At 38.2% G+C, this 26,338-nt stretch overlaps 1 protein-coding gene across 1 annotated transcript in view; it reads left to right on the forward strand.

Moving 5' to 3' along the window:
- The window catches only part of IL1RAPL1 (interleukin 1 receptor accessory protein like 1), a 1,039,435-nt gene that overhangs the window by 232,238 nt on the left and 780,859 nt on the right, over positions 1-26,338 (forward strand). Inside the window, exon 3 of the mRNA XM_044285800.1 lies at positions 22,131-22,317. Coding sequence (XP_044141735.1) covers positions 22,131-22,317 — 187 coding nt within the window. The remainder of the gene's footprint in view (positions 1-22,130; positions 22,318-26,338) is intronic.

Raw genomic sequence — 26,338 nt, forward strand, 5'->3', positions numbered from 1 at the left:
CCCTTGGTTCAGACACCATTCACCAAACCATACATTGAATTCCTTAATGCAAATCTTCCTGTCATGCTGAAGGTTATGCACAGGCAAAACTGCAGAGAACGAAACAGTTGATGCAACCTCCCGTATATCATTTCCAAGTGTGTGAAAAGCTTCCTTCACCTTTGAAACCTCATTGCAAGAACGATCATTTGTCCCAAGATGGACAATAACATCCACCTCCCTTTATGGCTTTGCTTGCCTAACAATATTAGGGATACCTCGTCTATCCCTGCTAGCAGTAGCACCAGGGAGACATCTCACAAAACCATTTTCCTCAAACTTTACACCTCTTATGATAGAATCCCCCACCAACAGCTGCTTACTATCAGTCCTCAGCTTATCCTTTTTTTCTTTGGCTGCAGTCTTGCATACTTTAGGCATGGGAGATGATTGTTCCTCACCCACTCTGCCTGAGCCATCCTCCAAATATGGAGAGCCACAGACTGTGGAACATGTCTTCTATCAACAACTCTAAGTCTACCAGAACCTGCAGTAACCCATCTTCCATTTCTAGGGGGCCTCCCAGCCTGAGTTTAACAGTTAATTTACAAATTTCAGATTTCAAAAATGCAATTTCCTGCTGCGTTATGGAGAGCTGTCTACAGATCAGACAGTATAAAAACTTTCGAAGAGTTGAACCTGAAATAAAAGCACAACAATTCCTGCACTGAACCAGGTCTGCCATTTTAAAGAGGGGAAAGATTTCAAACAAACAAATCTTACTTTTTTAGATTGTATCCACCTCCAGATTACCTCCTGAGTATCTCCTGAATATATCAGATGTACTTAGTAATGCTGCGCTTGAGAATTCTGCAAGCTATCAACATGCTTATTAGGCTGCCCTCGCTCCTAATGTTTTAGAGGGTCTGCTCAGCAGCAGACCCTCACCCCTAATGTTTTATATGGTCAGATCAGCAGCAGGCCCTCGCCCCTAATGTTTTAGAGGGTTAGCTCAGCAGCAGACCCTCACTCCTAATGTTTTAGAGCGTCAGATCAGCAGCAGGCCATCTCCCCTAATTTTTTAGAGGGTCTGCTCAGAAGCACACCCTCACCCCTAATGTTTTATATGGTCAGATCAGAAACAGGCCCTCACCCCTAATGTTTAAGAGGGTTACCAGCAGGCCCTCGCCCATAATGTTTTAGATGGTCAGATCAGCAGCAGACCCTCACCCCTAATGTTTTTTATGGTCAGATCAGCAGCAAGCCCTCGCCCCTAATGTTTTAGAGGGTCAGATCAGCAGCAGACCATCTCCCCTAATGTTTTAGAGGGTCACTAGCAGGCCCTTACCAATAATGTTTTAGATGGTCAGCTCAGCAGCAGACCCTCACCCCTAATGTTTTAGAGGGTCACCAGCAGGCCCTCGCCCCTAATTTTTTAGAGGGTCTGCTCAGAAGCACACCCTCACCCCTAATGTTTTATTTGGTCAGATCAGAAACAGGCCCTCACCCCTAATGTTTTAGAGGGTTACCAGCAGGCCCTCGCCCATAATGTTTTAGATGGTCAGATCAGCAGCAGACCCTCACCCCTAATGTTTTTTATGGTCAGATCAGCAGCAAGCCCTCGCCCCTAATGTTTTAGAGGGTCAGATCAGCAGCAGACCATCTCCCCTAATGTTTTAGAGGGTCACTAGCAGGCCCTTACCAATAATGTTTTAGATGGTCAGCTCAGCAGCAGACCCTCACCCCTAATGTTTTAGAGGGTCACCAGCAGGCCCTCGCCCCTAATTTTTTAGAGGGTCCGCTCAGAAGCACACCCTCACCCCTAATGTTTTATATGGTCAGATCAGAAGCAGGCCCTCACCCCTAATGTTTTAGAGCGTCAGATCAGCAGCAGACCATCTCCCCTAATGTTTTAGAGGGTCACCAGCAGGCCCTTACCAATAATGTTTTAGATGGTCAGCTCAGCAGCAGACCCTCACCCCTAATGTTTTAGAGGGTCACCAGCAGGCCCTCACCCCTAATTTTTTAGAGGGTCCTCTCAGAAGCACACCCTCACCCCTAATGTTTTATATGGTCAGATCAGAAGCAGGCCCTCACCCCTAATGTTTTAGAGCGTCAGATCAGCAGCAGACCATCTCCCCTAATGTTTTAGAGGGTCACCAGCAGGCCCTTACCAATAATGTTTTAGATGGTCAGCTCAGCAGCAGACCCTCACCCCTAATGTTTTAGAGGGTCACCAGCAGGCCCTCGCCCCTAATTTTTTAGAGGGTCCGCTCAGAAGCACACCCTCACCCCTAATGTTTTATATGGTCAGATCAGAAGCAGGCCCTCACCCCTAATGTTTTAGAGGGTCAGCTCAGCAGCAGACCCTCACTCCTAATGTTTTATAGAATTATCTCAGCAGCAGACCTAATGTTTTAGAGCGTCAGATTAGCAGCACACCCCTACCCCTAATGTTTTAGAGGGTCACCAGCAGGCCCTCGCCCATAAGGTTTTAGATGGTCAGCTCAGCAACAGACCCTCACACCTAATGTTTTAGATGATCAGATCAGCAGCAGGTCCTCGCCCCTTATGTTTTAGTGTCAGCTCAGCAGCAGACCCTCACCCCTAATGTTTTAGATGGTCAGATCAGCAGCAGTTCCTTACTCCTAATATTTTAGAGGGTCACCAGCAGGCCCTTGCTCCTAATGTTTTTGAGGGTCACCAGCAGGCCACCAATCATAATTTTTTAAGGGTGTGTATGATGCCCTCCTTTATGTGTAGTTTTGGAGTGACAGTTCCTTGTAATTTTTGGCAGCCCTTTCACTTAGTACATAGGCTTTATGAGTGTAGTAATGAGAATGAGGCCCTCCTTTATTTGATATATAGGTTGTATCGGAGTGCCTCTTTCTTGTAATTTTTGGCAGCACTTGCACTTTATATACAAGAAAATATATAGGAAAGAATGTTTCTTAACAATTTTTCCTCTAAAATCGATTTTATCTTCGGTTTTGTGCGTATTTTCAGTCTGTAAAAGTGCCGTACTACTCGGACAACATCGTTCCCAGCAGCGATTTGAGAGTCCAAGATGCATCCAGGCATCCTCCCCATGCTGTTCCTGAACAATTTCAGTAGTGTTTCCATCAATTTATGACCTTTTCCTGTAAAAAAGACACCCTCTCATCTTCAGGGTTCTCCCATTGCTCGGGTTCTCCCATTGACTTCCATTGTGCTCGGGTGCTCTGTAGAGCATCCGAGCATCCCAATGTGTGGTCTACTCGAGCACCCGAGCACTTTGGTGCTTGATCAACACTACTAAAATGTCTACATTTCCCCAAGATAAATACCTTGAAGGAGTTTCTGAAGTTTTGATGCTGTACATCTTTACTGCCAATAAAGTTCCATAGAACCAGCATAGATAAATAGGCTACCAAAATGTGCTCTAATACTTTGAAGCCTAGTGGTGGGCCCAATCTGTAGATAAATTACAAAAATTGTGTCTATTTTTACAGTACAAATGTAGGTAATGATTTTAGAAATGATTTTTTCTTAAAATCTTTTGGTCTACAATCTACAATAAATCTACAATACATTGTTGCAATAGCCTTCTGGCTTGTCCAGAACATCTTTGACTAACTGTAGGCAGGTGGCAATGTTCATTTTGGAGAGCAATTCTACCATGAACACCATTGTTGTTCAGTGTCCTCTTCATGGTGGACTTATGAACTTTAACATTAGCTAATGTGGGAAAAGTCTTTAGTTACCTAGAGCAGAGATCAGCAATCTTTGACGATCCAGCTTAGATTCAGTTATGGCCTCACAGACTATTAAATGTTTTGCTCTTTGCATTATCTTTGTTGGTCGATCTATCCTGCCTGTGGAGGGTAATAATGGTCTTGATTTTTTTTCTATTTGTATACAGTCTTTTTGACTGTGTGATTGGTGAAAGTGGAACCTAAACTGTTTAGTTAGTTTTTAACTTTTTCCATCCTAATGAACATGGAAAACTCTTTTTCTGAGGTCCTCAGAAATCCCCTATGCTTGTGCTATGATACAGTCTCACAAACGTGTTATGAAGATCAGACTTTGATCCCTGATCTATAAGAAAGCATTTATGTACTGCAGGGCCTTGATGCATTCTTATTGATTAGTGGATTTATAGTCAAATAACATAACTGTGCATCATCTGCAGATTTCCTATAACTGCGATATTTGTAAAAAAAAATGGCCCGGGCAGGAGGGGGCGAAAACTGACCTGGGGTATAAGTGGTTAAATAAAACAGGCTACCCATTCATACCTGAGTGGCATCTTATTGATTGAAAACACCCGACTCTAATTTCACCTTCAAATTATCTGCTAACCCTAAGGGCTGTTTCACACGAGCGGATGCCGTGCGTGACATCCGCTCTGTGAATTACAGCCAAGACCCAATGCGAACTGCAGAAGCACGGAGCATTAACGTGACTGATAATGCTCCGTGCCTCTCTGTGACCTCTTTACTACGAAATCACAGTGACAACTTTATCTCATTGTGATTTCGTAGTCAAGAGATCACAGAGAGGCACGGAGCATTATCACTCATGTTAATGCTCTGTGGCTCTGCAGTCTGCATCGGATCTTGGCTGTCATTCACGGAGCGGATGTCACACACGGCATCCGCTCGTCTGAAACAGCCCTAAAGGTTTTTACACTTTTGTTACTCAAAGACATATTTGATCATTGTCCACAAAAAATAAATTGTCAAATCTAATATTTTGACAAATTTGAATTGGTTATGTTTATCTACTTTTAGGACTTATGATATAGTTTTAGTTCAAATTTATGCAGAAATACAAAGCAGGATTAACACAAAAGCCAGTCTATAGCAGGATTGGAAAAAGTGCCTTCTGGAATACACATATATGCATATATCAATATTCTTTCGTTTATGAAACCTATAGCTTGTAGGGCGCTGCAAAACTACAACTTTCAGCATTTTCTTACTGCCTGACAACTGTTGTTTTGCAATAGCTCAAGAGCAATGGGCAAGACATTACTGCTGATTAAAATATGTCAGAGCTCAACAGTTTTTGAAGTTATATAGGCCAATGGTTCACAGCTCAAATCACAGTGCTACTAAAATGAATTAGAGAAGATAATTTATAGGTTAATAGTCTCTATTAATATTATCATTATTCTGTACCTACCCCCCATACCCCTTATTATTGTGCATTAGATTTGAGCCTTATTCAATAATATTTCCCTAAAAGTATATTCTTGAGAAATACAAGATAAATAATGTCTAATAGCCACAAATATACAGAGTCAAATAAGATGTGATATGGGGAGAATCCATTAAGTTCTAACTTAATGGGTTATTATCATTATTCATACAAAGTGATAGCTATCTGTAAGACAGATCACAAAAATATCCAGCACAGCCATGGATCATATAGTGTTAACAGGTGCAAAAACATTTTGGATTTCGGGTTCTTCTCACTTCATGCAATTTTTTGTGATCTCTGGGGGTCATTTAGCTGGGACCCCATGCTCATATGATTGAAGAAGCTACAGTGCTGCTTATGTGCTGTACCCTCTCCTCTTACAAATTTTCCCCTGCAAATCTGACCCTTACTTACCACATAGTGATGGCATATCTTAGAGATGTGATAGGACTTTTCATTAAAAAATAAAGCAAGTACATAAGTTAATTCATGAAATTTCTGTTTCAGACATTAATGCCAAGGTAGTAGCTTCAAAAATATTTCCTCAACATACACAGCTCAACATATATAATTTCTCCATTATTCAGACAAAAAAATAAAAAAAATAAAACATGGATTGCTCATCCATATGCTATGTGTTGATGGAATGCTTCTCAGCTTAATTTATAATCAGTACACAAGGTATTTTGTATACTTTTTGATCAAAATGTGCATGTTCACTTACCATGTCAAGGTGGTCTCTTTTGAATGGGCCTCTAATCTAAAATGGCACAGCACCACATGGTCAAAAACTATTCAAAGTACCTCAAGTACTGTTTATAAATTACCATATTTTTCACTTTATAAGACGCACAGGGAAGTTAGTGCAGTTTATAAAGCAAATATGTCAAATCATCATGGCTGGCACATTGTTTATGTTAGCTTAGACCTTGAAGTGTGAACTATGGGGTGGGTGGCTGCATTAAAGCAGTGAGTGAAGTTGAATGCCGCCAGCCTGCCTGTTGTCGCTCCATAGCCAAAGACAGAGGCGAACAGCTATTTTCCTTTTACTTTGTTGTCCTGTGCTAATTGGTGGTGAGCTCTGGCGGGAACTGCTGCCCTGACGCCTCCACAAATCACCTTACTCAGCTTACTACTGCCCAGCCGTTAACCGCTGCTAAAGGAAGAAAGGCAGTAAAGTAAATGACACTGGTTCTCAATAGACTGTCTACCATAGTTTCTGGGTGAGTAAAAACCAGGACATGAAGGGGAACATGAAAGGGAACTCAGGGGCAGACTTAGACATTAAATGACTATAACCAACATCATGAAGTACATGGTTGTATTCTTAAGCATGAGGAGGGTTGTAGTCACATTTAATATAAACACTCTCAGACTGTACTGTAATTAATCTGTGTATATATTAAATGTGACTATAACCCCTCATTATCTTTAAGGATACACCCCTGTACTACAAAACATAGGAGCATTCCTATAGATGAGAGGGGCTATAGTCATATTTAATATTTTTCACTTATAAACACTTCAACAATTGCACTACCTGCACAGAGTTTATATTAAATGTGACTATAACCCCTCTCATACTTAATCACTTCCCTACCACCCATTAACTATAAACGTCCTTGGGAAGGCGGTTTATCTCTGACTGGACATTCTGGAACGTGCATCTGCCGAGCGGGGGGCCCACTGTGACAGCAGGACACAACAGAGAAAAGGCAGGGACCATTCCTGGGTGTCCCTGCCTTCTAGATCACTGTATACACAGCGTTCAACAAATAGCCAGAAAAATCAAAACAATATGGCTCTAAGAAAATGGCAACACAAAAACATGATTTATTTTCAAAAAATGTTTTTATTGTGTAAAATGTTAAAATAAAAAACTAGACATATTTGGTATTGTTACGTCCATAATGACCAGCTCTATAAAAATATTACATGATCTACCCATCAAGTGAACGGTGTAAAAAAAATTAATAAATGAAAATTAACACCAAACAGCTTTTTGTGTGACTTCACCTCCCAAAAATGAGATAAAAAGCAACCAATAGCCAAATGTACACTACAATGGTGCCAATAAAAACTACAGCATGTCTCGCACAAAATAAGCCCTAACGCAGCTTATTCAACAAAAAATAAAACAGTTATTGCTTGTAAAAAACCATTCTGAGCTCTTAAAAACCATTCTGAGCACTGGCATACCCCAAAAAACTGTTTACAACCACAATTGGTGTCTTATATTTAGGAGAAAGTGGGTAGCAAATTGGGGGGGGGGGGGGGATATTCTCCTGTTATCTTTTGTGAAAAAGAAATGTTGGGCCTAAAGCACAATTTTCTTGTAAAAAAAAAACAAAACATTTTCACACCCTAGTATTAAAACTTATATAAAACAGCTGTTGAGTGAAGTGCTCACTACACCTCTTAAAAATTCCTTGGGTGGTGTAGTTTTAAAAAATGTGGTCACTTTTTAAAGGGTTTTCCCTGTGGGGTTACTTCAAGGCCTCTTCAAATGCAATATGGTGCCCAAGGACCAGTTCCGAAAAATATGCCATCCAAAAACCATATGGCGCTCCTTGCATTTGCGCCCTGTCGTGTGCCAAACAGCAGTATGCGACCATATATGGGGTATTTCTGTAAACTGCAGAATCAGGGAAATAAATATTGAGTTTTTTTTGTTGTTGTTAATCCTTGATGTGTTCCAGGAAAGAATTGATCAAAATGGAAAATCTGTAAAAAAAAAAAGGGATGTTTTGAAATTTCATCTCAATTTAGATTTAATTCTTATAATTAACCTAAAGGGTTAACAATATTTCTAAAACCAGTTTTGAATTGTTTGAGGGGTGTTATTTCCAAAATGGGATCATTTTCGGGTTGGTTCTATTATGTAAGTCCCACAAAATGACGGTCTAAACTGGTCCTTAATAAAGTTGAATTTGGATTTATTATTATTTATTTTTTTATTCCAAAATTGCTTCTAAAATTCTCAACCTTCTAGTGTCCTAAAAAAATAAAATTGCATTACTAAAATGATGCCAACATAACGTAGACATATGGGAAATGTTAATTAGAAAAAAACCTTTTTGAGGAATCACTATCTTTCTTAAAAGCAGAGAGATTCAAATTTAGAAAGCAATGAATTTGTTCATATTTTAGTTAACTTTTGGATTTTTTTTAAATAAAGGTAAAACATATTGAATCAAATTTACCATTTACATGAAGTACAATGTGTCATGAAAAAAACTATCTTTGAATGGCTTGGATAAGTAAAATTGTTTCAAAGTTATTACCACATAAAGTGATACATCTTAGATTTGCAAAATTAAGCCTGATCATGAAGTGGTTAAGAATACCTTTATGTACTGCAGGGCGTTGATGTATTCTTATTGATTAGTGGGTTTATATTCAAATAACATAACTGTGCATCATCTGCAGATCTCCCATAACTGTGCATCATCCACAGATCCACCATAACTGTCATTCACAGATTCTCCATAACTGTGCGTCATCCTTAGATCCTCCAAAACTGTTATCCACAGATCCTCCATAGATCCCCATTGGTACAAAACCCACCAAAGCACACCATATTTTTTAAAATATTTTTTTTATTAGTTTTTAACTATAAAACCTCTTATCAGGTGTGTCTTATAAAGTGAAAAATACAGTATACTGAGAAGCATGTGAATGTGCAATCCATTTTTTTTCTTTTTTTAAGAAAATATCATTTTCCCATTATGACTAGAGATGAGTGAATTAAAGCTGACAAAGTGGAATTCGATCCAAATTTCAGGAAAAATTTGATTTGCACCGAAGCCGAATTCCTCATACTTTGTGGTAACAAATCGCATTTTCTCCTAAAATGGCTGCTACATGTGTGAGGACATGGAGAAAGAAACTCTGGGAAGGCGGGATCACCCATAATGTCATGCATGCAGCCAATCTGCAGCCCTGTGATGTCACAGCCCTATAAATAACCTCAGCCATCTTGGATTCTGCCATTTACCAGTGTACTTAGTGCAGGGAGAGACTTCAGCAGGCACTAGGGACAGTGTTATTAAAAATGTAATAATTTCCAAATGCAGGGAAAGAATATTCAAGGTGTAGGAAAAGGATAGGGAGGAATCATTCCATAGGATTTATGTTGAACAGGGTTCAGTAGGGGAGTTTACAGCCTAGGTAAAAGGAACAATCCTATTACACCTTGCTGCTCTGACTGGGCACCCAAATTGCCATTATACAGCTCAGTAATTCCAGCAAACTGTTCTTATTAGGGTGAAAGTTCTGTTTCATACAGCTATTAACAGGGTTTCTTACAAGTAATATTTGCCCTTATTTACCCTTGTGCGGTGCAGTTATATGTTCTAAAGCATTTTGGGCTTTTATTAGTGGGAAAAAAGGCTTATTACCCGTTGTGTGGCGAAGTGAGAAAATTACAGCCCTTTTTGTCGTACATTAGTGGCAAAAGAAAAACATATTTGGTGTTCAGCGGTGCAGTTATAAACATTTGCAAATAGCATGTTTTGGAAAAATTGATGGGTGATTGTGGACTTTCTTCTTTATGAACCGCATTCTGTGGATTAGCATTCAGTGGTGAAATGTGTTTGTGATTTGCGAAATTGGTAGGTAGCTTTAACTATGGTCAAGTCACTATATGTCCTTTATGGCCCACTGGGTAAATGTAGTTCCTGCCCAGCCACACCAGCAATTTGGCCAGGTGACACAGCATCCGCCTCCATGTTCTCATGCAGTTGGTTCTGCGACAGTGTCTGCCTCTACCTTCTCATCCTCCCCACCGTGTCCTCAGCCTCCACTGCAGGGACAATTGAATTCTGATGTATTACTGACCTGCTGACCAAGTGAAGACAGATTCTCCACAGACAGGATCCATTTTTTGGGGGTTCTTTGGGGGTTATTGTTCTGACGGATCAGAGGAAGGGCAAAATAATCAGTGACATCAACACAAACTTACTGCTGACACCCTCTCCTTGTCGGGGGGCTCTACTTGTATAAGCATTTAATAGAATATGTTCTGTAGACATCTATGTGGAATCAGCTGACGACGGTGTAAAAGGAGTGTGCTTCTTCTTGACGCTAACATCGACCTGTAAGGCTGAGTTCATACTTTAGTTATTTGGTCAGTTTTGGCCTTGTGACTGCCCAAATAAGCGAAGTGTGCAGTGATTCTAAGAGTCTCACAATATAATTTTACTACCACAGTAGACTCCCTATGCGTGTTACTGCAAGGCACAGTGTTCTACACCACTATAAAGGCTCTCAGCAGCCAGGAAATAGCAGTTTTTTAACGCAATTTGATGCAAATAAATTCGGATCGAAGCACATTGTTTCAAATAATTTGTCGAACCGGCCAAATCGAATTTTGGAATAATTCGCTCATCTCTAATTATGGCAAAATACACTACAACTCTTTTTCAGTTTTATATGATACATAGTTAACATTCTTACAGTATTTTCCAAATGCATTACCCATTTGAACTCTGCATGAGCATTAAATATAGAAGTGGAAGCAGAACAGATCTTGGGTGTGCCCAAGGCATGGTAAAGGAACCATAAGTATGAATGTTGCTCTTAAGGTGATTTCCTGTGATTATCATTGACCCTTACATAATCTAGCATTTTTATCTTTATAGACATTACACATGTCTAAGTATTTCTTTGAAAGCACTTTCAATAATGAATTCTGGAGAGCTGAATTCCTAGAAACATTGTTGCTATGCTTTTATGTTGTGGATATAATTGTAGAGTTAAATGGCTTTATCTAGGTATATGTACCGGTCATGCTTACAGTACTTACTATACATTTATAGTATAAGACATTGAATCATGCATGATAATTGATGCATTGATATATAAGTGTCACCATTTAAACATTATATTTAATAACTGAAAATTACTTTTAATGAACGTTCAATGTTTAGATAATCTATCCATATAAATCGAATTTCAAGCAACAAAGCAACTTCCCTTGTATGTTAATGGTGAGTTCCATTGTTTTAGTTATGGACAAATAATAATCATTACATACAGATGTAGCAGCTGCTATCATGGCAGTGTGCTATGCTATTAGCATTTAACTTTATTGAAATTAAATATTTGGTTTGTCATAAAAATGATTGCTGCAGCTGTATACAGCACTGACATATTCTGCAGCACTTTATAATTCAGAAGAAAGATGTGCAATCAAAATCAGACAATTCAAACATGAATGAACACCCTGTTCAATAGAGCTTACAACCTATAAAGCAGTAAGCGTGACATAAGAGGTAAAAGTTTTTGCTTTGTGCAATAATTCTGCCATCTTTCATGAAAAATAGTCTAGTACACATAAAGTGGCTTGAGGCAGTTAGCAGTTAGTATTGGTGTATGCATAGTGTAGGAAGGCGCAAGGATCCGCCATTGATGGAAGGTATGTGTCCCGGAGATTCCTGGCCTCGGTGAGGTAAGAGCCAGTAATTTTAAGTGTCAGCGGCAGTTAGTGCTGACTGACACTATTTGTTATTTAGTATGGCTGTAGAGCAGATCCCGGCTGGCTCTTACTGGGAGCAGCCAAGGTGCAGGGTGGGTGGCTTTTCCCCACGTTCCAGGCCGGGTTTTGGCTTGTGATATTAAAACCCAGCCAGCAGTCTCAGCTGTATGGATTCTCCTCCACTTCACAGTGAAGCTGTGGAGACGCTGTGGTTTTGGGATCTGCATGAGGTGTGTCATGCTAAAGGGCTGAGAGCCGCATTGCTGGAAAACAGGTCCCCTAAAGCCTGCAGCGGATGGCTGATGAAAAACTGCTAACCAGGAGAACGTTTGTGTTCTGTGGACTTTCCATGATGTGAACTTACACCAATACTGAGAACAGTTATTTTGTTTTGCATTTTGTGTGAATAAACACTGAACTATTTAAGTTAAAGACTTTGTGATTGCCTCTATACTGCGTCCGCTAAGCTCCCTACCAGAGAAAATTCACACATTAGCTACACATATGAAGTGCATTATAGTGGAAGGAGTGTGGAGAATGAAGGAGTCAAGTTCTGAGGAGTAATATTGGACATAAAATGAAAGGAGTTAGGTTAAGAAAGTGATATGCTTTTAGGACACCACTAAAACTGTGGACATTGGGAGTTAATATGGTTGTCTGTTATAGTGCATTCTAGTGTTGAGCACGAATATTCGAATAGCAAATTTGTATTGCGAATATCGCCACTTTGAGAATTTGCAAATATTTTGAATATCGAATATTCAGCATTTTTTTTCCATCTGAAATGATTCCTCTCTGCCTCTTGCTTGTGGGCCAATGAGAAGGAAGAAATGCCAAGTTCACAACAATACTTAGTGCACCAATAAGTAATCTGTAGTCAGACCTGCTAAAATGTGAAGTTGCACATAGTGCGGAAAAATATTCTAATATTCAAATTCACATTACGCGATTTTAACATTGCAGATTTTTCACATTCAATAAAATTATCTTGAATTCTCGAATTTGCTGATATATATGATGAATATTCTACTAAATATTTGTGAAATATTGCAAATTCAAATATAGCCCCTACCGCTCATGCCTAGTGCATTCCAGAGAACTGGCACAGCCTGAGAAAAGTCTTAGGGATGGGAATGGGAGTATAGCTCAGATATTGAAATATACCTCATGAACAAAACATCAAGCCACTATTAAAGATAGTCTGTCACCTTCCTGAACCACTATTAGTAGTACTACATGAACAGTACTGCACACACTAAGTCCAGATCGCTATACTGATGTCCTCACCCTATTTCCCTTCTGAGCACATGCAAACTGGCTCTATAAAATGTTGCCAGGAGTTCTGAGCTGTGAGCATGTAATAGAGAGGACTTCAGAATGAGTCCTCTCAATGTATTATAGAACCAGTTTGTGGGCACACAGTGAGAGGACAGCTGACCTGAACTTCACTACCGTATTTGTATTGAGCAAAGCATTCAAAGGTCACTAAGGTCCAAAGTTTAGCAAAAATTTGATTCTAAATCAATCCAAATTTTCTTGCACTTTGTGATAACAAATCAGATTTTCCTAAAATGGCAGTTGCACGTTATAAAGTGAACCTAAGTGTAGAGGAGACAAGCCCGGGAACATAAGATCACCCAAAATGCCAGGCAGCCAGCCAATCTACAGATAGCCATTCCCTGTGATATTCCCTATAAAACCCTCACCTTGCACTATTATCCAGTGAGCTGAGGATAGGGAGAGACTGCTGCTAAAAACAATTAATAGAAGAATATTGGAGAGATAGAGTGTGGCCATTAATAACTATACAGTGCGGTCTTCATCTCTTTTATATATGTAAATGAGTTTCTATCTGTTTGGACGTCTGTCTGTCTGTCTGTCTGGACTTCTGTCTGTCTAGACGTCTGTCTGTTCTTTATGCGCAACCAAATGACTGGACCGATCTTCACCAAATTGAACACACAGGTACATCAGGTGTCCGGGAAGATTTTAGACTGGGTATCAGCTCTCTAGGACATACCGTGTTTCTGAGATATTCCCCCAAAAAAATCCTGTATTAGCCAATACAAGCCTGTAAGTGTTTCTCTTCATATGTCAACTGCCATACACACAGTCACATGTCCCTTATCAGCCAATAGAAGCTTGCAGGTCCTACTCCAGGTTTCCATAACAACTGATCACAGGTTTTAGCAGTTTGCAGGTCCTTAAATATTCAGTCATATGATGTGTATCAGCCTATATAAGTTCACATATAATTTACTAGGTTTACATAACAACATAGCCATAAATAGACTGTACCTATACTAGGCTGCAATACTGGATGTCAGCATTCTTATAAGGATTAGATATATAGCTCAGCAGACAGTATCACACAGGATAGGATTAGATCCAGAACTCAGCAGACAGTATCACATAGGACAGGATATTAGATATATAGCTTAGCAGACAGTATCACATAGGACAGGATATTAGATATATAGCTTAGCAGACAGTATCACATAGTATAGGATTAGATACAAAGCTTAGCAGACAGTATCACATAGTATAGGATTAGATACAAAGCTTAGCAGACAGTATCACACAGGATAGGATATTACCTACCAAGCGCCAAGGTGGTCTCAGGTCAGGCGGGTCATGGAGGTGACTAAGAGCAGCACACCATATGTGCAATGTCTGCTCTCCTGAACATAGAAGCCCAACGGCTTACAGTCAGGTCCATAAATATTGGGACACCAACACAATTCTAACATTTTTGGCTCTATACACCACCACAATGGATTTGAAATGAAACAAACAAGATGTGCTTTAATTGCAGACTGTCAGCTTTAATTTGAGGGTATTTACATCCAAATCAGGTGAACAGTGTAGGAATTACAACAGTTTGCATATGTGCCTCCCACTTGTTAAGGGACCAAAAGTATTGGGACATAATAATACTCATAAAATCTAACTTTCACTTTTTAATACTTGGTTGCAAATCCTTTGCAGTCAATTATAGCCTGAAGTCTGAAACGCATAGACATCACCAGATGCTGGATATCATCCCTGGTGATACTTTGCCAGGCCTCTACTGCAACTGTCTTGAGTTCCTGCTTGTTTTTGGGCCATTTTCCCTTCAGTTTTGTCTTCAGCAAGTGAAATACATGCTCAGTCGGATTCAAGTCAGGTGATTGACTTGGCCATTGCATAACATTCCACTTTTTTCCCTTAAAAAACTCTTTGGTTGCTTTTGCAGTATGATTTGAGTCATTGTCCATCTGCACTGTGAAGCGCCTTCCAATGAGTTCTGAAGCATTTGGCTGACTATGAGCAGATAATATTGCCCAAAACACTTCAGAATTCATCCTGCTGCTTTTGTCAGCAGTCACATCATCAATAAATACAAGAGAACCAGTTCCATTGGCAGTCATACATGCCCACACCATGACACTACCATCACCATGCTTCAACCTCCTGTAGAGTGTTCTTGATCTGGCCAACTGTTGTGAAGGGTGTTTTCTTCACTAGGGAAAGAATTCTTCGGTCATCCACCACAGTTTTTTTCCGTGGTCTTCCGGGTCTTTTGGTGTTGCTAAGCTCACCGATGCGTTCCTTCTTTTTAAGAATGTTCCAAACAGTTGTTTTGGCCATGCCTAATGTTTTTGCCATCTCTCTAATGGGTTTGTTTTGTTTTTTCAGCCTAATGATCACTTGCTTCACTGATAGTGACAGCTCATTGGATCTAATCTTGAGAGTTGACAGCAACAGCTTCCAAATGCAAATAGCACACTTGAAATGAACTCTGGACCTTTTATCTGCTCATTGTAATTGGGGTAATGAGGGAATAACACACACCTGGCCATGGAACAGCTGAGAAGCCAATTGTCCCATTACTTTTGGTCCCTCAACAAGTGGGAGGCACATATGCAAACTGTTGTAATTCCTACACCGTTCACCTGATTTGGATGTAAATATCCTCAAATTAAAGCTGGCAGTCTGCAGTTAAAGCACATCTTGTTTGTTTCATTTCAAATCCATTGTGGTGGTGTATAGAGCCAAAAATGTTAGAATTGTGTCGATGTCCCAATATTTATGGACCTGGCTTAGGTAGGTTTAGCGTAAGACCCGTCTGACCAGAGACCACCTTGGCGCTTGGTAAGCGGGCACAGATGTGTTTTGATCAAAATATATTGGCTAAGTGTCTCAGATTTTATCATATCAGAGTGAGGACTTTGTCCATATATAATGCTTGCATCTACTTTACTAACTGCATTATTATCTTATGTCTGTGATTTTCTTCAATAATATGGCCAGGGACATCCGCACGTTTATATATCATACTGTGCAGGATGTTTTTATGTTTTGTCTTTTCAGTGTTTTTTTTTTATACCTGATTTATAGCAATTTTTGATGAATTAATTAGGAACAAATGTAATTTCTTAGCAAAGTTCGGCAAAGTTGCCGAATCAAATTTTTCAAAACTTCACTCATCTCTAATCTAAATAGCTGCAATATTCTTAGAAGAATAAACATTTTATGTAGCTGTCATGCTTCACCAAAGTTCCTACACCAAAGCTAATTAATCATTCTGGCTGCCTGCAGCCACCACTAGAGGGAGCTTACAATATAACGGCATAGTATTTATACAGTGCACTCTATAATAATACAGTATGCAGTAAGCTTATTAACTGTCTCCAGTGGTGACTAAAGGAATTTTAATATTTAACTCAAATTACTCAAGCTCTACGCCATAAGAAAGCAAAGTGTATCTGAAATGTTGTCAAAAGATGGCAACCCCGTAAGCCAATTTTAGATACATTACTACTGAGACATCTACTGTACATATTTGCACATGATAATTATGGCACATACTTGGGAACAGAGCTCACTCCATATATAGCAAGTGTAGGCTGTGTTAGCTGGCACCCACCTCCAGTGACTAGGTTCAGAGGTAACTCTTATCCTGCCTGTTTAGCCCCTCGAATACCATGCTCAATAATATCTGAGACACCTACATGGCAAGGCTCCACCAGTACCCTATCCATCCCTGCGAGTGGTTGTCATGGATATTTTAGTCTGCCCATTACACACTGCCAGAGACAGTGTGTGAAAGTATAATTGTAAAAGGACAATGCTACAATACTGTGATCACATCTTCAAATGCCCTAGCAAAACTGTGAAAATAATGTTTAATAAAGTCTTTGAAAACAAAAAAATAAAACCCTAAGCTCCTTTGATGGGGAAAAAACAGTTAAGGTTGTCAAAAAGCAGTTTTCAACAATGGTGGGATTGTGTTTTGTTTTTATTCAAACCTACAGTATGCACATAAAAATATATATATATATATTAGTGTTGAGCGCGAATATTCTAAAAGCGAATTTTTTTCGCAAATATCGCAACTTCGCGATTTCGCGAATATTTCAAATATAGTGCTATATATTCGTAAAAACGAATATTCTTTTTTTTTTTTTTTTTTTTTCACGAAATTACAGTACACATATAATTGATTGTTTCCCAAAGGTCCAAAAGCTCAGATCTTACTCACATTGCCTAGAAAGTGATTGAGGCGCGAATCTTCGTAAGGCGATTTTATTAGCGCACATGCGAATATCGGCACTTGTCCCAGAACAGAGGCAAAGGGCTTTGCATTCATACTGTATGAATGCAAAGCCCTTTGCCTCTGTTCTGGGACAAGTGCCGATATTCGCCTGTGCGCTAATAAAATCGCCTTACAAAGATTCGCGCCTCAATCACTTTCTAGGCAATGTGAGTAAGATCTGAGCTTTTGGACTTTTGTGAATCAATCGAGATACAGTGGGGGGTGATGACAGTAGTTGACAGAGTACAGATCAATGTAATCTGTAAGGTGGAAACTAAAATAAAAAATACGAATATTCGTAAATCGAATTTTACGAAGTTCGAAGTATTCGCGAATATGGTGCTATACTATATGAATGCACAGGCCTTTGCCTCTCTGTTCTGGGGACAAGTGTAGATATTCGCCTGTGCGCTAATAAAATCGCCTTACAAAGATTTGCGCCTCAATCACTTTCTAGGCAATGTGAGTAAGATCTGAGCTTTTGGACTTTTGGGAATCAATCGAGAAACAGTGGGGGGTGATGACAGTAGTTGACAGAGTACAAATCAATGTAATCTGTAAGGTGGAAACTAAAATAAAAAATACGAATATTCGTAAATCGAATTTTACGAAGTTCTACGTATTCGCGAATATGGTGCTATACTATATGAATGCACAGGCCTTTGCCTCTCTGTTCTGGGGACAAGTGTAGATATTCGCATGTGCGCTAATAAAATCGCCTTACGAAGATTCGCAACTCAATTCAATCACTAATGTATGAATGCAAAGCCCTTTGCCTCTGTTCTGGGACAAGTGCCGATATTCGCCTGTGCGCTAATAAAATCGCCTTGCAAAGATTCGCGCCTCAATCACTTTCTAGGCAATGTGAGTAAGATCTGAGCTTTTGGACTTTTGTGAATCAATCGAGATACAGTGGGGGGTGATGACTGTAGTTGACAGAGTACAGATCAATGTAATCTGTAAGGTGGAAACTAAAATAAAAAATACGAATATTCGTAAATCGAATTTTACGAAGTTCTACGTATTCGCGAATATGGTGCTATACTATATGAATGCACAGGCCTTTGCCTCTCTGTTCTGGGGACAAGTGTAGATATTCGCATGTGAGCTAATAAAATCGCCTTACGAAGATTCGCAACTCAATTCAATCACTAATGTATGAATCATACATTAGTGATTGAATTGAGTTGCGAATCTTCGTAAGGCGATTTTATTAGCGCACATGCGAATATCTACACTTGTCCCCAGAACAGAGAGGCAAAGGCCTGTGCATTCATATAGTATAGCACCATATTCGCGAATACGTAGAACTTCGTAAAATTCGATTTACGAATATTCGTATTTTTTATTTTAGTTTCCACCTTACAGATTACATTGATCTGTACTCTGTCAACTACTGTCATCACCCCCACTGTATCTCGATTGATTCACAAAAGTCCAAAAGCTCAGATCTTACTCACATTGCCTAGAAAGTGATTGAGGCGCGAATCTTCGTAAGGCGATTTTATTAGCGCACAGGCGAATATCGGCACTTGTCCCAGAACAGAGGCAAAGGGCTTTGCATTCATACATTAGTGATTGAATTGAGTTGCGAATCTTCGTAAGGCGATTTTATTAGCGCACATGCGAATATCTACACTTGTCCCCAGAACAGAGAGGCAAAGGCCTGTGCATTCATATAGTATAGCACCATATTCGCGAATACTTCGAACTTCGTAAAATTCGATTTACGAATATTCGTATTTTTTATTTTAGTTTCCACCTTACAGATTACATTGATCTGTACTCTGTCAACTACAGTCATCACCCCCCACTGTATCTCGATTGATTCCCAAAAGTCCAAAAGCTCAGATCTTACTCACATTGCCTAGAAAGTGATTGAGGCGCGAATCTTTGTAAGGTGATTTTATTAGCGCACAGGCGAATATCGGCACGTCCCAGAACAGAGGCAAAGGGCTTTGCATTCTTACATTAGTGATTGAATTGAGTTGCGAATCTTCGTAAGGCGATTTCATTAGCGCGCATGCGAATTTTGCATCATAATATGTATTATGCGATGCGAAAATTCAAATTATCGCATATGCGAAATAATAACGAATTCGATTATTCGCGAATATTTTACGAATATTCTTTCGAATATTCGCGAAATTTCGCGAATTCGAATATGGGACATGCCGCTCAACACTAATATATATATATATATATATATATATATATATATATATATGTTTTTTTTTTAGTTTATCAATACAGCATATGGTGACTTAAATAATGCAATTAAAAAGTACAACTTGACCCTCAAGAAACAAAAAATGTTCACAAGAAAACCAAAAATGATGGCTCTTGGGAGGATAAAAATAAATAAATAAATATATAATTGGCTGTGTTCTTAAGGAATTAAAGAGGTTAAAAACATGAACTTTAGTTTTGGAGCTTTGACCTTTATACAGATATAATTTAGCACAGATTGTTGATTGAAATGATGTTAGGTGGAAATTCTGTTGAAAAAATGCAACAATTATCCCTAATTTTATCTTTTCTCTACAGCAATCAGAGAAATAGAACAGAGTGAGATTCATTTTTGGCTATATTGCTAGTATTTGCATTTTACAAAGTAACCCATTAAATACATATAAAATGTGCACATCAGGACATTGAGTCCTGAGAGGTGGTTAATCTATAGTCAGTTTAGTGGAAGTACAGTAAAATGCCTTTTTACTCTCAGCAGGTTCCACTTTCAACCTATAAGAGGTCAGGTAAATTTAGAGAACAGTTTGAGGAAATTTCAGTCTTTTATGCAGCTTTCACACAGAGGGTCCAAACTTCAGTATTCTGAATCAGATTGCATGGAGGTCTTACGGCAAAATAATCATGCCAGAGTACAGTTTATGCCCAAGAACATGAAAAAGCAAATCAAAGAACTGAGCTTAATGGTAGTGTTTTTATAGTTCTGTTTTCCTAGGAACTCGACTACACAAAATATATTAGTATGTTTTTTTCAGGCATAGCAAGCTATAACAGTGAACTATTACAGACTGGTGCATCATATGTGGGGGATCTTTATAGTGCATTAGTACACTTCGACCATATACATTGACAGCAGTATGCATTGTTGGCTTGCAAAAAAAACTCCTAGGTCTGGCCAAAAATATTTCACCATCAATCATGTGGACGAAATTGAAGAAATTATATATGATTAGTAGCCAGTAAACGAAACATTTGACAAATACCAATGTAGTATGACTACAGTATGAATATATGTGTTTGTACTACTATTCTAAAATATTTTTGAAAGGAATTCTGAGCCAAAACCCATCTTACTCTATCTATCTAGCTATCTATCTATCTATCTATCTTAGCTTATTTCAGCCAAACCAAAGACTCCTAAAAAGAAACATGAGGAGAACTTTGTGGTCTGGCTTGCATGAGTTAATTCGAAGACTTATTTCCCATGTAGCATTGCCTAACAAAAAAGTCTCTGTATACCCACTGGTACTCTTCAATAAGAACCAATGCACTCACCAATTATAAGTTGTGTATATTTTTTTATACCATGCATGAAGAGTAGAGTTGAGCGAACTTGTGTTTTAAGTTTGGCGTCTAAAGTTCGGGTTATTGAATAATCGCGTTATGGATTCCGCTACCACGGACCAAGTTATAGTCCGTGGTAGCGAAATCCATAACGCGATTCTTTGATAACCCGAACTTTAGACGCCGAACTTAAAACACAAGTTCGCTCAACACTAATGAAGAGCAGTTGTGTAGGAAGGCTGGATATAGGCATGAAAGAAGCAAAAAGTTATGTTCTCTGACTATGCTTTGTTGCTAGATAAGAATTACAGTATACACTCTTTGTCATGTGTTTGCTCAGAAAAATAGGTTTTATATAAGGGTTCAGAAATGTGATGTGTGATATATAACAAGAAAACACTTTAAAAATTTACCACATACAATAATAATATAATAGAAAAAAAGAAACAGTATAGAGAAAAGTATAAACAAGTGCAAATGTCTGTGGCAGGCATGGGATTTGCCTGAACAGTAAAGAGCAGTAAGGGTCACTCCTGGTCTGAAGCCTTCAATGAGGTGAAAACTGAAAAGTTGATATATTTTATAGCCAAGCTGTTTCTTTGTGTCTTGCATTTTACATGTTTCTATAGACTTCTATTCTGTTAGTCATGTGCTTTGACAGCTTGTAAGTCCCTATTAGTATACATTTTATTCTTCACCAGACAACTTGTTGCACTTACTAAATGGTGTTGTCACAAGCACGAATGGTGTTATATATTAAAGCATGGAAATTCACAAAATGCTAAAATGATGGGATCAAAGGGAACAATAAAGGCTAACGATAATCCAGTGAAACTTTTAAAACACACTACATTAAAAAAAAGAATCCGATAAAATAGAAAAACTGAAAGGTCACCTAGGGAGAGAAAGCATAATATATATCACTCCTACAATAGACATCTTACGAAATGAAAGTCATTCGCTAATCCACTCAAAGAAATAAATACTATGGCCTTTTAAAATCTCGGCTAATACTAATTAATCTGGTTTGCAAAAACGGAAGCTATTGTTTCTGAGGGATTCTTTGCATCTGCTGGTTATAAAAATAGGACAACATTCTTGTACAGCTGTAATCACTTGCACAGCCTCATTGCTTAGGCATTATTAGCTCAGGACAGAAAATAAACAGATTTGACAGAATTGTGCATAATTTGAGATTTAAAATGAATTATTTCTCGAGGTATGAAATTGCTGCATTCATCTCATCTTCCCGCAGCCCACTCAAACATCCTTGACATTTAAATACACAAAAGTGCCAAATGTGGAGAAATGTACATGCTACAGTAGTGTTTTCCTTTAATACTCCTGAATGTTTCTCATTTATATTCTGTGTTTTCACAGGAATTCCACGTACTGCATGAAAGTTTCTATATCCTTGGCAGTAGGGGACAATGACACTGGATTTTGCTATAACTCCAAAATGAAATACTTTGAAAAAGCTGAACTTAGCAAAAGTAAAGAAATTCTATGCCCAGAGATAGAGGATTTCATTATGCCATACAGGGAGCCAGAAATCAAGTGGTACAAGGTACAGTACAAGATAGATTTGTGTTACTTTTAAGTATAAATTTAGCAAGTTGTATAGTCAGCACCGTAAACCAAAATGTCAATTTTGCTACAATGTATTTGAATTTAATATTTTAGGTTCTGTTCATATTAGGGTTTCTATTTATGCTGTAATGAACCAGAGGACCCAAATTAATTTAATGGGGTTTTTGACAGAAAAACATTAAAAAGTAGTGGAAACTGTAATAGAAACACTCATAACAAGTGTGAACTAAGCCTTAAATATGTTTCCAAGTCCATGGCTGCTTTTATCTGGCTCCTGGAGACTGTGGTGCCTCTAGAAAAACTTATGTCCATCTGCTTCTCCTTGGTGCCCTGGTTTAGTTTGGCTATCCTCTGGTTCGTAGTCTGTTTCCTTCCAGGTGTTTGGGCAGGGTTACTTGGTCCACTGCCTCAATGGTGAAGTGCCCCAAAGTGACACCTCATTGTTTGGTCACATGGCACGTAGGGACACATTAATGCTGAAGTCAGTCAATGGCTGCAGTGGTGCACATGATCCTGGGCTGGAAGTAAACAGATTGTGGGCTAAAGATCATCAAAAGAACCTGGATGCCAGAAAGGAACAGTGGGGAGCAGGTAAGTATAAGTTTTTTAACAAAAACATTAAAAAGTAGTGGAAACTGTAATAGAAACACTCATAACAAGTGTGAACTAAGCCTTAAATATGTTTCCAAGTCCATGGCTGCTTTTATCTGGCTCCTGGAGACTGTGGTGCCTCTAGAAAAACTTATGTCCATCTGCTTCTCCTTGGTGCCCTGGTTTAGTTTGGCTATCCTCTGGTTCGTAGTCTGTTTCCTTCCAGGTGTTTGGGCAGGGTTACTTGGTCCACTGCCTCAATGGTGAAGTGCCCCAAAGTGACACCTCATTGTTTGGTCACATGGCACGTAGGGACACATTAATGCTGAAGTCAGTCAATGGCTGCAGTGGTGCACATGATCCTGGGCTGGAAGTAAACAGATTGTGGGCTAAAGATCATCAAAAGAACCTGGATGCCAGAAAGGAACAGTGGGGAGCAGGTAAGTATAAGTTTTTTAACAAGTACTACAAAGTCCAGGGGCTAAGTAAAAATGACTATTAACCTGGAAACCTCCATTAAATGGAATAGAATGGTTAATAGGATTCATGATGACATAGCTATGATTTATAATGATCTAGTTGGCACATACATCATGATCTATTATAATACATGTTGTCAGCACATGGGCAATATAATTATGACCATTCAAAAGCAATAGAAACCTGGTAGGAAAAAAAAAATACAATTGTGAGCAGTTATTTATATAATATAGTATATGCCCATGTTTATTTATCATGATTAATATGAAATCTTGATGGACATTCCAATAAATTCAAATAATAAGATTTTCTAACAAGGGTTAATGAACTGTATATTAAATATCAATCTTTAATGGCAATCAGTTGAGTGCACAGTGGTTAATGATTTGGTATTTTATTAAAATGGGAATTCTAGTCAAATACATTTCAAAATTAGACCAGTCTACGATATTGGATGACCCCTACTTTCTAGAATTAAAAGGTTCTACATAATCTTCACACCCCTTTGGCACTGCTCAGAAACTGATGTTTGATAAATACGGTATCTGACAATCCTTTCAAGGCAAATGTCCTGGGAAATGAATGGAGATCTGATTAGAATTAGTTTTAGATTTATAGTAACAGTAATCTATAAGCAGTGTCGAAGAGGTTTGAGATATCTACAGAGCCTTGTATCCTGGAAATTATTGGCGGTCGAAGATCATAGCCATCACCAAGGTAACAGTGTCCCACATATCTCTCTGTCATTTTAAAAGATTATTTTGAATGAGTTTCACCTTTAATCGTTCTGAGCACAGAAAGACACTGAATTTGAAGATGGGATAAAAATGTGTTCTCTTCAGTATGAGCAGAGCTCTCTTATTCGAGTGGTTGAACTTTGAAAGGCCATTGTCATAATTGTTGTTTTTAAAATATTGTTAACGCCCTAATAACTCCTAATGGGATTACAAAAACATATCTCATATCCACAGGACAGGGGAGAAATTTCTGATTGGCAGGGGGCAGAATGCATGGGGGTTCCTGAGTTTATAAACACATCACAAGGTAGTCTGTGAGACCCCTTTGATCAAAAGATATGTACCTGAAGTTCCTCCAATCCTTTATCATTGATGTGGTATTCTGAGGCCCTGTTTTATGCATTAGACATTGTTCAGGGTACATATAAAATATGGTGTGATTTATATGATGTTGTGTCCTTTATTGTTTATTTTGTCTTTAATTTGAGTACATCAAAATGTATGTTAAACTATATAATGAGTTTTAGTTGTTTATGTTTTTGCACTGATTTTTTACTATATGTTTTAATTTATAACAGATGTTTTTGTTTTTTTTTGTTATTTTTAATCCCGGTATGGGATTACTATTTTATAAAGGTATTGTAAATGTTAAATGTATTAGTAGACTATAGGCTAATCCATTATGCTATTTGTTTTTATGACATAGGCTAATGCTAGGACAACACCCATGTGCCCTAACAGTAGGATAACTAGACAGACAGCCCTAGGGTCGTATTAATAGGTAATCCCTGCAAATTGGGGTCCTGCATCACATGCCATACAATGACCATCAATGGTCATTAAGTGGTTAAATTATTAAATAATTTATTTGAGATTAGAACAAAAATCTGTTTTGTTCTTTGATACCAGCGCCATCCTTGACCATGACATGTTTTTGGTATTGAGGCTTAGCCTTATTCACTTGAATCAGACCATTTTTCTCTAATCTCACACAACCCTTTTTTTATGCTGTAGATGTCTTTGCTATTATTATTATTATTAGTAGTAGTAGTAGTAGTAGTAGTAGTAGCAGCAGTAGTAGTAATAGTAGCAGTAGTAGTAGTAGTATTTATGTATGTATTTATTTTTGTATTTATTTTGTGTGCATGTGCAAGATCATCTTCAGCTGCTAGCTACTGTACTGTTTCTTTTACGTTTGGCTTTTCAACATTAGTTTCTGTCTGTGGTTGCTTCCATTCATATCTTTGCTGGTCAACCGCATTTTCATCAACCTGTCAAAAAATAATTATCTTTTATCTTTTATACATTCATAGAATATAATGGTTTAGTAATTGGTTCATGGCAGTGCTGCATTTTGTATAGCATGTGTTTGCTGTAATAAAGTAAAAAGAGCAACAAAAATAGGGACTAAAGTCTAACACTTTTATATTGCCTAAGAGAGATACAATCCCAAGTCATTTCACAGTTTAAATGGATTCAGCCTGTAATGTTTTCTCCTAACAAAAGCAACAGCTAGAAAATATTTTCTTCTCATAGAGAAAATATGTGACATATAACATAAGATATATACTCACATACTGTATGTACTGTATGCACACACAATGCATTATACAATTGGAATAGCTTTGTTACTTGTTTTGTAAAGTGATTTTGGTAGTTAATTGAAAAATATTTCAAAAACAGCGAGCCAATGGTTAATAGGAAAATATTAGACATAAACCAATTTGTCACAAAATTACAGCTTCAATTTATTCTTCACTTCCTAGCAAAGAGACAGATTACTAGTGTTTAGGTATTTGGAAAAGACAATTGAGCACATGTCAAAACTAATAGCATTCTGAAGTTTGGTAAAATCATTTTTAGTATTGTCCCATCTCTCATTCAACATCCTTATCTTAATTGTCTTGAGATAACTCCAGCCATCCAGGCTTTTATAAACCTGCCCCATATAACGCCAATTCTTGATAAGAATCTGATGAAAACCAATCAAGTCCTTATTAAGCACACTGAAACAGGAAATCAGGAGATGATGATATCAGATTGCTTGTCCTGTCTTCGCTTGAACTCTTGCAATTTCACAAATTTAATACTGCAACAATTCAAAAAGAATTATAGTAGTATAGAAATAATGTAGATTTCTTCCCTAAAAATATATGTCGTCCAGCATTGTATCAACTGATGCAGATATTG

The sequence above is a fragment of the Bufo gargarizans genome, chromosome 3 (assembly GCF_014858855.1).
Source record: "Bufo gargarizans isolate SCDJY-AF-19 chromosome 3, ASM1485885v1, whole genome shotgun sequence".
Classification (NCBI taxonomy): domain Eukaryota; kingdom Metazoa; phylum Chordata; class Amphibia; order Anura; family Bufonidae; genus Bufo; species Bufo gargarizans.